Source organism: Lissotriton helveticus, chromosome 10 (assembly GCF_964261635.1).
Source record: "Lissotriton helveticus chromosome 10, aLisHel1.1, whole genome shotgun sequence".
In the NCBI taxonomy this organism is placed as follows: Eukaryota; Metazoa; Chordata; class Amphibia; order Caudata; family Salamandridae; genus Lissotriton; species Lissotriton helveticus.
In genome coordinates, this window is record NC_136071.1 from 707537711 (window position 1) to 707550363 (window position 12653).

Consider the following 12653-nt stretch of genomic DNA (forward strand, 5'->3'; position numbering starts at 1 on the left):
AAACATCATAGAATTACCTCAAACAATTTCTATTTCTACAGTTACCAATCTTGGCAACAGCCAACCGTCTCTTCTGTGTAAAAGACCTCAGATGCGACCAGCAGTGCAACCTTCCAATTCAGGCTTTGAGCATTCTAGCTGGGAGGATACAAGCATAAGTCAGATAAACAGCTCGTCATACCCTATAAAAGATTTGTTAGTGGCAATATTTCTGAGTCTGCCTGGGACAACTTTATATCTGATCTGTACGGTGTCCGAACTAAATTTCAAGGAGTACAGCTGAATGAATCGACCTTCACTATGTTAAATGTCCATCAGAAAAAGAGTACTGAGATAAAATGTCACCCTACTTTGCTGTGTTTTAGCTCATCTTCAGGATCAATCCAGTTAATGGAGTTAACAAATGAGGATCAGGTAATTAATATGCTTAGGGGGTCAGATCTAACGGAGTGCCGGTTCCAAATGGCCTCCGAAAATGCCATTTTTAAAGCGAATCCTGAGTTGTGGTCTGACATTCTAACTCCTTATTCAATGAGATATTATCAAAGAAGTTTATCCCAGAATTGCGATTCTTCTATTACCATGACTAGAGAATCTGGATTTCATTAAAGACACAGAGGCTAACATTATGCATATTTCTTTTAATGCAGTCCAAGCAGCCGCATACATCACAATATAAGAAGGTTCCAGAACAGAACATTATGAATCGATAAAAGGCATGAACCATCAACAATCTGCCTCTTTTAAATGTGGTGAAGAAGTGAATAAGTCAAACATTTGTAAAGCTTCTAAACGATTTTCATGTGGTCAGCCCGATGGAGAAAGATAAACAAAGGAGAATCCAAAGGTCAGAGGCCTCACAGTCATGAAGGGTTACCTGAAAAGAGAGAGAAATTAATACCTCCAGGAAAAACACATGGTGACAAATTTAACAAGTTATTAAATGAATTATAAGAAAATATAAATACTGTCCGCTTCATCCTCCCCACAACGAAAACATTTCCCATCATACCCATTCCCCCACTTAGCCATCCGTGCGGGGGTATAATATAAATCAAATAAAGTCTTAAAAACTGAATTTTCAAATTTGCGGACATTAATGATTCTCTGGACATAACTATCAGTTCTTTAAACCCAATGTCTGGGTCTCCCAGACCCTCAGACCATTTCCTATTATACCTATCAAGATCGTCTGGCCTTCCAGAAAGCAAAAGTTGGTATAAGGCTCCTATTTTAAGCTGTCGTCTGACCCCCTCTACAACAGCATCAGGTCGAATATTAACATTGATCCGAAATAAAAAATCTCTAATTTGGAAGAATTTAAAAAACTGTACCCTGGGAAGACCATATTGAAAAACGAATTCATCAAATGATTTACATAGTCCGTTAGCAGAGTACAGATCCCCGAGATGCCTAATGCCTTTCTTTCTCCAGCTTCGAGAGATATTATCCCCAAATATTCCTGGTAAATGTTTTAACGCATTCGGGGGGGGGGTATAATATGACATTTTCCCCAATGTCTTCAACTTGCGAATAGATTTCCACACTTTAAACGCACTGTGCAATACTTTCAATTTTGTACGTTCAAAGTAGCTGCCGTCCAGTTCAATGAATAAACATTGTCTGGCGATTGGGCCAATAAGGATTTCAAAAATTGTGGGTGCCGTGGTGTTGTTAACAGCACCTTCCCCAGTAATTAACACCCGCATTTTCAACAAAAAACATGTTACAAAATATAATGCAAAATCAGGGACCGCAAGGCCCCCTCTCTCAAGCGATAAGGTCATAAATCTCATCGTGCACCTGGGCCTACCCGGACTCCATATGAATTTCCCACAAATTGATTGCAGGTGTTGTAACCTAGCCTTTGAAACTTCCAGAGGTATTGACCGAAATAAATAGAGAACTTTGGGAAGGACATTCATGTTAATAATATTACAGCGTCCAGTTACTGTAAAATACAAACGCTCCCACCTATCCACGGAGGCTTTCACTTTCTGAATAAGTAAATTCCAATTTGCATCCATCAGCTTAGGCATGTAGACTCGGATTTGTATGCCCAAATAGGTCACCTCTCTAACTACCTGCTCATCCCTCCATAATATACTATCAGAGCATAAGATCTGCGTTTTCGACTCATTTAGTTTATACCCAGCAAACAAAGTCCTCTATTTTGGATTATTTTACATGTTCTGGAAAAAGCTCTGAAGCGGGAGGAATGCTATCAAATTCTACTAATACGTCTGTGTCATATCCAGGGGATTTCAAACAACAGCAACTAATGGTTTAATCCACTCTGTTGGTATGACATCAGTTGATTATAAGGATGTTGACATCAACTGCAAAGAGACAGCAGAAAATCAAACACCTTCAGCTCCTTTGCTTGGTCCATGTTCATTGATGACTATTAAAGCTCAAGTACATTGCAATCCAGGGAACATCCCATCATTCAGTTGCCAACCATGGATCACTTCATCATCAGGAACAAATCTTTAAAGGGAGACAATGAAAAAATGTTATACTGTCCCCCTGCTCACCCCCTTCGCCACAAGTGAGAAGAGACGGCGGCACGCCCCTGCACTGATAGGGAATGGGAGACGCTGCTACAGAGCCCAGTACAGGTCCCCCGCAATGCCAGATTTCATGTAATAAAATACTACATAGTGCACATGGCATACCTCACCTCAGCAAAATAAACCGATATTTCCGGCGTAGAGATGCCACCTGACCCTGTTGCTCTTGAGTATACACAGACTTTTTATCCATGCTCTGGAGATGTCGGCATCTACAACACTACTGACAGGGAGTCACTGCATAGTTGCCTGCCTGCACGGTACATTTGGGGTTGCACACCTGGGGGATGTGCATTCTTGGTCTCTATTGCAGGACTAAGAAAAACAAGGTCACATCGCTTCCTAGAGCTAGGGCTGACAATGGCCAGCGCCTCATCACTTGTAGATGGAAATCACAGAAGCACCCATTGTTCGCGGCTTGGACGCTGTCCGTTTTGGCTTGGACGCTGTCCGTTTTGGCTTGGGCTCAGACGGAGAGCATCGCCCTACATAGAAAGGACAATTAAGGGCTCCGCAAACACCCTACAGCATCCAACTGGGATACTATTCTAGTTGACTTATGGACTGCTGTTCAGTCGGCCACCACATCAGATACAAACTCGCCACCGCAGCAATCAGACGATACAGTACACCCATACTGCTGGGGCAGTATGGGTTGCTAACTACAAGTCCCATACGTGGTTCCAGGCTACCAGGTGATCATAGTACCTCTACGCGCACAATAATTCATTACTTTATATGTGTGAAACTTTGAGGAGGGTGGAGGAAATGCCAGGGATTCTTGTTGTTGTTACCTTTTCTTTCTACTCAATTCATCTGTTTGTTGCTAGATACATGAGGTGGCCCTATTGATGCGAACTGTTGATTACAGCACATAACTTGTCCGAAATCGTAAAGCTCAAATTATCACTGCAGTAAGTGATAGGACTTGCAAACATTTTGTCGATTCTGGCAAAGGATGAATACACTGCAAGGTAGATCACGCTATCATACCACGTCTCTATGCTACTGTTTATACCAAGTAAAATGCTGCTCTGACTATTCTAACAATGTATTAAGCTTGTAAAACAAACTTCAACAAACAGATTTAAACAAAAAATGTATGGAATGTTGCTGTTCCCCTAGTGACGATGTCCATGCATCAATATGTCCTGATCCGTCAATGGAAAAATCTATCATATTGTCTCCAGGCATTGTCCTGGACTCAATCCAACAGGAGTCTTTTATCCACTGAGCGGTCAGTGCTAAGGCTACCACGAGAAGAAACAAGGGCAAAGGGTATGGAAACATACAGAGAGTTCAAGGGGGAACAGGCTCTAAAAAGAAATCTGGAGTTGATCCCATTAGCCCAGTTATGAATACTGTAAGAGATCAGTTTGATTTAAATTCGACCCTTAAACCGCAGAAAATAATCTTTGAAAACTGCGATGGGTCGAAGGTGATACCTCATTTAAGTCAGCCGATCTTTTTCTCCTAGCAAAATAAGATGAAAGCTGTTCTGTGTATAATTACTCCCCAAAAGTTCTCTCACAGGCTCACTCAGGTGTTTGGGGGAACATGTTAAATACTATTATTTGTGATAACGGCTGCATTACATTTTAATTCAGACAAGCTGAATATCCAAGTAGAATTGATTAATACTCTTGCCCTCTATTTTGCAGGGTTAGACTCTAAACTACACACATCGACTAATTAAGTTAAGGCCCCATCAGGTGTAAATAACCAATCAACCACCTCTAATTGTGCACATATCATAGATAAGGTTGCAGATCTGCCTAAAATTTTACACAACCGTGTGGATGAAGTCAAAATCCCATTGACACACATTGCCCAAAATCTGCAGTCACCTTGGAAACAAGTCAATTTCAGGAGGATCTGATCATTCAAGTCGCTCAGCAGGCCTTCAGTGATAATATGCGCATGGAGAAGGCATACTTGACACAGCTGATCTGATGATTGACAAACAGGACGAAGGAGAAGATATGCCATTAGTAATGAAGCAAGAAAGTGAAAACATTCATTTTTTACATACCAAAAGCTCATCAACTTGGTCAAAGGTAAAAGGGCTAACAAAATAGGCTAGGAAAAGGCTATGTTAGGTACGAAATAACGTCATAGACCAGTAAATTATGCAATGTCAACTGATAGGCTACATGGTAACTACCCAATTTTCAAACCGATTATTCTTGATAATCGACAGTCTAAATCTCCAGTAGAGGAGACAGGCGATGTTACACAAAATCAATATCAAGGAAATCTGCCTATTAAACATCTTGGAGATAGTAAACAGGAAGAGGTGCTATCCTCAAAGAAAGTTATGAGCTCGTGTGTATCGTCAAAAACGGCATTTAAGGTATCTATGGCGTCCAATCAAAATACAGCAAACGACATTCAAAACATATTAAATGGCAACACAACACCAACAACTACTACCTCTGTACAATTAAACACCTTAGATCTCCATCAAACAATTGCTACCACTATCAGTGGACATTTTGATAACAACACCTCTGCTCAATTAAACATCATAGAATTACCTCAAACAATTTCTATTTCTACAGTTACCAATCTTGGCAACAGCCAACCGTCTCTTCTGTGTAAAAGACCTCAGATGCGACCAGCAGTGCAACCTTCCAATTCAGGTTTTGAGCATTCTAGCTGGGAGGATACAAGCATAAGTCAGATAAACAGCTCGTCATACCCTATAAAAGATTTGTTAGTGGCAATATTTCTGAGTCTGCCTGGGACAACTTTATATCTGATCTGTACGGTGTCCGAACTAAATTTCAAGGAGTACAGCTGAATGAATCGACCTTCACTATGTTAAATGTCCATCAGAAAAAGAGTACTGAGATAAAATGTCACCCTACTTTGCTGTGTTTTAGCTCATCTTCAGGATCAATCCAGTTAATGGAGTTAACAAATGAGGATCAGGTAATTAATATGCTTAGGGGGTCAGATCTAACGGAGTGCCGGTTCCAAATGGCCTCCGAAAATGCCATTTTTAAAGCGAATCCTGAGTTGTGGTCTGACATTCTAACTCCTTATTCAATGAGATATTATCAAAGAAGTTTATCCCAGAATTGCGATTCTTCTATTACCATGACTAGAGAATCTGGATTTCATTAAAGACACAGAGGCTAACATTATGCATATTTCTTTTAATGCAGTCCAAGCAGCCGCATACATCACAATATAAGAAGGTTCCAGAACAGAACATTATGAATCGATAAAAGGCATGAACCATCAACAATCTGCCTCTTTTAAATGTGTTGAAGAAGTGAATAAGTCAAACATTTGTAAAGCTTCTAAACGATTTTCATGTGGTCAGCCCGATGGAGAAAGATAAACAAAGGAGAATCCAAAGGTCAGAGGCCTCACAGTCATGAAGGGTTACCTGAAAAGAGAGAGAAATTAATACCTCCAGGAAAAACACATGGTGACAAATTTAACAAGTTATTAAATGAATTATAAGATTTTTCTAACAGAGGTAATAGTAATAAACCTTATATTCACTGTATGTCCCTGACAATCAGGGGCGGGGTAGGATAATGTTAGCCTCTGTGTCTTTAATGAAATCCAGATTCTCTAGTCATGGTAATAGGAGAATCGCAATTTCATTACAAGAACGGAGGCTACATGATGCATGCTGGTAGCTATGTAAGACTACATCAGACATGTGTTCGATAGGTTTGCAATAGTGCAATCATCCAACTTACCTCCAGACCAGAGAGATTTACTGGCCATAGCACCTTTAAGAGAGTGAGCTTGACATTTCTTTAAGCCAATACCTGCTAAATTCATGACAGTTTTAATCCATCTGGCAATAGAGGTTGAGGTTATAAGTGTATGGGGTTTAACAAAGGATATAAGTAACTGGATTACACCCTGGGCACGAAGGCCAGATATTCTGCGATCATACTCTCTCATGCAATCTACTACACAAAGTTTTGGGCATAATTCAAAACTAGGATAAAAGATTGAATCAGACACAGTCTTAGTTCTTATATATAACTCGAATTTGACACCAAACATGTTATAGGATCTATAGGTGATGTCTAGGGCTTTGACAACAGAAAACATCAGCAGGAGATTAGGCATAGCAGAGTTGCAAGCTTGATGGAAAGATTCATCAATTCAGAAGAGTATTATCCGGCAAGTTAGTGAACAGATCTAGAATTAGCTTAACGCCCCAGAGACTGTCGTATTTGGGTTTAGGAGGTCTTCTTAGACGAACGATTTTAATTACTCTGCAAACAATGACATTTTTACCTACCGTTTTACAGTTGACAAGGACATGGCCAGCAGAGATAGCCGATCTATAGCAGTTGATAGTTCTATAGCTGAGACCTCTTTCAAACTGTTCAACAAGGAAGTTTACTATGTTAACAATAGGTGTCTCCAAGGAATCCAGGTTCCTTTCCAGGCAACAAAGTACCCAGCTTCTCCATATGTTGTTATATCTGTAATGAGTGCCTGGGGCACAAGACTCTACAAGGAGAGTTGCAGCTGTTGACGAAAGCCCTGAGATTTAATTGGATCTCCTGACACTCTCCAGGAAAAAAGGGTTAAACTCCCGGTCTGAATTAGGGGGGGGGGGCTCCTCCATCTAAGTCAGTTAGAAGAGTCTCTTGGGTAGGAATTAAGAAGGCGGGGGTTGCAAGCTACTTCTAGAGTGGTGGGGAACCAGGCCTGAGATGGCCAGAAGGGAGTTATTAGGACAAGGTAGGACTGGTCCTGTTTCACTTTCTGTAGAACTCTCTGGATCATGGCAAAGGGAGGGAAGGTGTATGCTTTGACTGCTTTCCAAGACTGTAGGAAGGCGTTTACTGCCAGAGCACCCGGGTTGGGCATCCAGCTGAAGTAGTTCTCCAATTGAAAGGTTAGTCTGCTCGCAAAGAGGTCTATCTCTAAGGTTCCTCAAATTTTGTTCAAGGATCTGAACACGGAAACATTGAGTTTCCAATCGCTGTGATCTAACAGGAACCTCGAGTTCCAGTCCGCAGAGATGTTCATTTTCCCCGGGAGGTGTTCCACTTTGAGAGCGATCTTGTGTTCCAGACAGAACATCCAAAGTTTTTTCGCTAAGTTCGATAGGTCCGCGGATTTTGTACCTCCCAATACGGTTTAAATAGGCTACCGCGGACATGTTGTCTATCTTTAAGATGACTGATCTGCCTTGAATACAATGTCTGAAGCGCATCAAGGCATAAAGACCAGCTGTTAGTTCCAAGTAATTTATGTGATGAGAGGAATCCTCTTGTAACCAGATACCACTGGTGTTATTTTTGAGAAAGTAAGCTCCCCAGCTATGAAGGCTTGCGTCCGATTCTAAAACAAACTCTGGTATTGAACCAAAGATTGCTTTGCCATTCCATGCATCTAGGTTTTCGAGCCACTAGGCTAGTTCCGATTTGGCTTCCTTATCTTGCGTAATGCAATCCCCGTACCAAAGGCCGGATCTTAGGGCTCTCGCTTTTACCCTTTGGAGGGCCCAATAGTTTAGGGGGCCCGGAAAGATGTCTTGGATGGAGGAGGAGAGGAGACCCAGTATTCTGGGTAGCTCCCTCAGAGACAGATTTTCTTGTTTCAGGACATGTCTTATTTCCTTTCTTATTTTGGTTACTTTTTTGGAAGGGAGTAAAAGGAGACATTTCAATGTATCTACCGTGAAACCTAGGCACTCCAGAGTTCTGGAAGGAGCCATAATTGATTTCTCTTTGTTTATGATGAAGCCTAAGCTTTGTAGGAGGTCCATAACAGTCTTCAGGTCTTGGACTATTTGTGGAAGGTCTTGGGACATTATAAGGATGTCATCTAAGTATATGATCAGGCGAATACCTCTTTGTCTTAGGGATGAGGCGATTACTCTCATGACCTTGAAACACCAAAGGGCAGAATATAGTCCTAAAGGAAGAGCCTGAAATTGGTATAGGTGGTTTTTTCACATGAATTAGAGAAAGGGTTGGTGGATTGTAGCCAGTGGGATGGTAAAATAAGCGTCTCTTTTAGTCCAGTTTGAGTAGCGAGTCTCCCTCTAATTATAGTAGATCTCTCAGAAGGTGGATGCCCTCCATCTTGAAGTGCCAGTAAACCAAGTATTTGTTTAGTTGTCTTACATTTATCACAGGTCTCCAACCCTTGTCCTTTTTTTTGCTCGAGAAAGAGAGTGTTTATAAATCTCAAGGCTTCCAGTGGAACCTCTATTATCGCTCCTTTCTAAAGCATGGATACTTTTAGGTAATCATACAATAAAGAATTCATCATCATCATCCTCCTCTACTATTTTCTGTTGACCCAGAGAGAGAGGGATGTGTATCGGGAAAGAGGTTTGTGTAGGGGTTTCTGTAAAGTCTATCATGAATCCCATGACGGTGTTGAAGACCCATGGGAGTTCGAGGTGCAAATACCTCCATTATTAATTGAGGTGCTACGACCTCCACGATTAGATGAGGTGCTAGGACCCCCCAATGTGCTCTTAGGGGTTATTTGATCAATGTTTTTATTTTTCTTTAGTTTTTTACCCCTTATTTCAGAAATATTGTCATTCAAGAATTCTGTTATCTCATCTTCTTCAATAGGGAGTGACCTTTCGGAGGACATGACCTGACTCAGGGTCTCAATCATGAAGGCTTCATTATCTATATTAGGAGTAGGAGCGGTAGCGTCATCTGAGTCGGAGTCACACATGGCGCAGGTAGGAAGTTTAGCTTAAAATTGAATTTGGAAAAGGTGCTCTGTAAAACACCAAGCCACAGGAGAGGGGAAAGAGTGAGGATGAATCTACTTATGATTTAGTTAGGACTTAATTAAAGCAGATTTCTTGTGGGAATATGAGACGGTCTTATTATTCAATCCCACGCAGATACTGAATATACACACAGGCATGTAAATAGGAAACGAAGTAGACTATGAATAAATAATTTAAGTACAAAATCCTGCGCACTCAAAAGGAATCACAACATCAATGTGACAATAAATTCGAATTAGCACAAAAAGAAAATCTTGTCCAGCGTCGTTTTCATTGGAGGTTCGTGTGTCTCTCCTTTTATTTGGTCATCAGATAGGACAATTTATATACAACCAGCCGACACGTGTTTCGTTGTAGGACTGTACATAAACAGAAACTACAGCTCTTCAGGGCTGGAAAATACAAAAGGAATGACCTAAGTCTCACTCCTGTGATTACAAATCAAAGAGTACTACGTTATAGACTCTATACCAAAAGTGACATTTTAGTCGAAGGACACCTCCTTATGTGGAACCCCTCAGAAGTTGATAGTACAAAAGTTTCCAACTTCTCCAAATTTAAAACATAATGTGTTATCTCATTGTAAGGTTGTTATAAATGAGTATAGTGGACAAGAGTCATGCATCACCCGTGTCGCAATTCTAACGGAAATACCATTGTCTATGTGCACCAAACCAACATTAATTAAAATTATTCAAACAATGCTGGCCACCACAGAAAGAAACACGTTGTACACAATTAAATCAAATATTATGGAACCTTGATTGCTGAAATGTCAATATCTAGGCTAGTCCCATTTGAAGGAAGGATAAAAGAAGGAAAGAAAAGAGAGAAGAGGGGAGGAAAATCAAGAGAAAGAAATTAATCTCTTAAAATCTTCACAACTACACTTCCCTAATTTCCAGAAATTGAAACATCCAAGGTGAAACTTACCCAATTTCCGGAGATAATTCCAACCCGGAAGGGTAACCTTATGTTGTAAAATCATGGAATCTGTCGCCACTGTAAAATATAGGGGTCAAGATTTCAGTAAATCTTAACCCTGAGGTGTGTAAGTCTACTCACACTCTAAAACATATATCATACTATATAAAGTCAACCCTCAATAAAAGCCAAGTTCATTACAGCCACCAAGTGCTATCATATTGTTATCGAAATTACAATTGTGGCTTAATGATGTAAAACCTCACGAGTCATAATGTGGACACGATATTCCACAAGTCCTTATTTTCGACTAAGATCAAAGTATAAATGCCATCAGCCAACATACACATTATTCCTAAGACAATGTAACATCAACGTCCCCTCAATGTAGGATGCCATGATGTGTGACACAGGTCTGGCTTACCCGGTTTTCTCAAATCCTCGATCTGAAAAGCCAATATGCAATCTTGTCGCTCAAAAGTATCACTTGAGTCCGTATATATCCAATGGATAAGATTTCCTGAATAACAAAAGCATAACCACGGGTGCGTGTGTTACGAAATCCTACAAAGAAACCAAGTAATTACCCACCATTAGTCTTTATTATAAATACATTATAACCATAACCTTTTCACCAAAACGGTGTTCTATTAAAAACTCTCCAGACCGGTATTCCTACCTTTGGCAGAATGGCCCTCGCGCTACTGGCGTCCAAAACCCGGAAGTGAATCGGGTTTCAAACGGAAAGTGGGGTCTAAGTAAACAAAAACGTGTAAAAGACTGAAACACTAACCGGAATGCTTCAATATGGTGTCAGGTGTGTGCTACCCTCGTGTTACAGTAGTGATTGAAACACAGATTATGTACAATTTCTATATTACGGGTGAATATTCAAATATCCAAAATATGCAGTATATCATGTAAAATTGCCGGGAGAGCAAAATAATCAATTATACATCGTGATCGCATATGGTTTAAGTTAAAATCAATATCGAGTGTTAACTGCAATTGAAGTGTATAAATTCAAGAGTGGGAATATGAAGGCAAAAGGTAACCGTCCCTAATCTTATCATAGGTCGTATGAGAGGCCAATATATCTCAACCTGCTCAAAGCCAGACCGTAATATGAAGTAACTGGGGTCCAAATACTATAACCGACCCCAACATTATGGACACCAAGTGAACATTTCAGGACAGAAAAACACCAAATAAACCTCAAAAGGCCAGAATGATCAGTACGAATAGGGTTGCTGAAGGACAGAACAGTTTCAAATAAGTTTCAAACAGCATGGAATAAGTGCAATTACATATCAACAACAGTGAGTTGATGTCATATTTATAAGACAAAATATATACTGTGACGAAATTCCCCCAACTAAGTTACACATGAGAGTTCACAACATCTACTCTCAGAGGTGCATCCAATTGGTGCAATGTATATGTTCTCTCATGGGTCCTCTAAGTTGACTTGCTCATCAAGATATTTGCAGACAAGAAATTAATCTAATGGACCCTGAATCTGAACGTCATAGTTTGTGCTCTCAAGCAAACAAGACGGGTTATAGATCATAATCCTAATCGCCTAAAAAGAACTGCATCTCTGAATCACAGTTGAGTCCCCGCCCAACCGTATGTAACCTCATATTCCAGAGCGCCTCTGCGCGTCTCAACCGTAATTTCCTATTACCACCTCTGATGTTTACAGGGATATGATCTATACCAAAGAAAACAAACTCTTTCTTAGGGCCTTGAGCCTGGCATATGCTCGCGTAAGTCGCTACAGGATATCTGGCGTCCTGTTGTAATAGGGCTCTGACATGTTCCCCAATTCTGTCTTTCAGGCTCCTGATCGTACTGCCTACGTACTGGAGTCCACATCTACATTCAATAATGTAGACTACGAATTTGGTTAGACAGTTGATATTTGTTCGAATGTCATAATTTTTGTTGTCACAACCGGCATACTCCACAAAATCCACATTTGAAAAAACCTTTGTTTGGGGAACTCAAACAAGATTCTGTTCCCTTAATTCTGGGTACCGTGGGGCTCAATCTATTTCGCAAGGTCTTGCCTCTCCTAAAAGTAATTTGAGGTTGACTAGTAATGTGTGGGGTGAGTGTTTTGTCAGCTGTAAGGATTCCCCAATGTTTCTTAAGACTCCTCCGGAGAACATTGCTAAGTTGAAGTTCATTGAAGTCAGTTACTACACGAATTGCCTCTCTTTTCACATTCAATGTAGATTTAGCCTTAAGTGTGTCAGTCCTTTTGACTTTTTTAATTCTATTCTTGGCCTTTTGAAGAATAGTAGGAGAATAACATCTCTTCTCAAATCGTCTTTGTATGTCCTCAATACAATTTTCAAACTCTCCATCCTCACTACAATTTCGTCTTGCTCTGACAAATT

General features: G+C 40.4%; 1 protein-coding gene and 1 long non-coding RNA gene across 2 annotated transcripts in view; both read right to left on the minus strand.

The window, feature by feature from the left end:
* Positions 1-642: 642 nt before the first annotated feature.
* Positions 643-5576, minus strand: LOC144785465 (uncharacterized). Its single transcript, XR_013601910.1, has 3 exons — positions 5111-5576; positions 4421-4522; positions 643-877 (listed from the first exon to the last, which is right to left on the minus strand). It is a non-coding gene; the product is annotated as an uncharacterized LOC144785465 (long non-coding RNA).
* Positions 5577-5832: 256 nt separating this feature from the next.
* Positions 5833-12653, minus strand: part of CNPY1 (canopy FGF signaling regulator 1) — a 511443-nt gene continuing 504622 nt past the window's right edge. Inside the window, exon 6 of the mRNA XM_078663256.1 lies at positions 5833-5970. Within this exon, the coding sequence (XP_078519382.1) occupies positions 5957-5970 (14 nt within the window). The 3' untranslated portion in view covers positions 5833-5956. The remainder of the gene's footprint in view (positions 5971-12653) is intronic.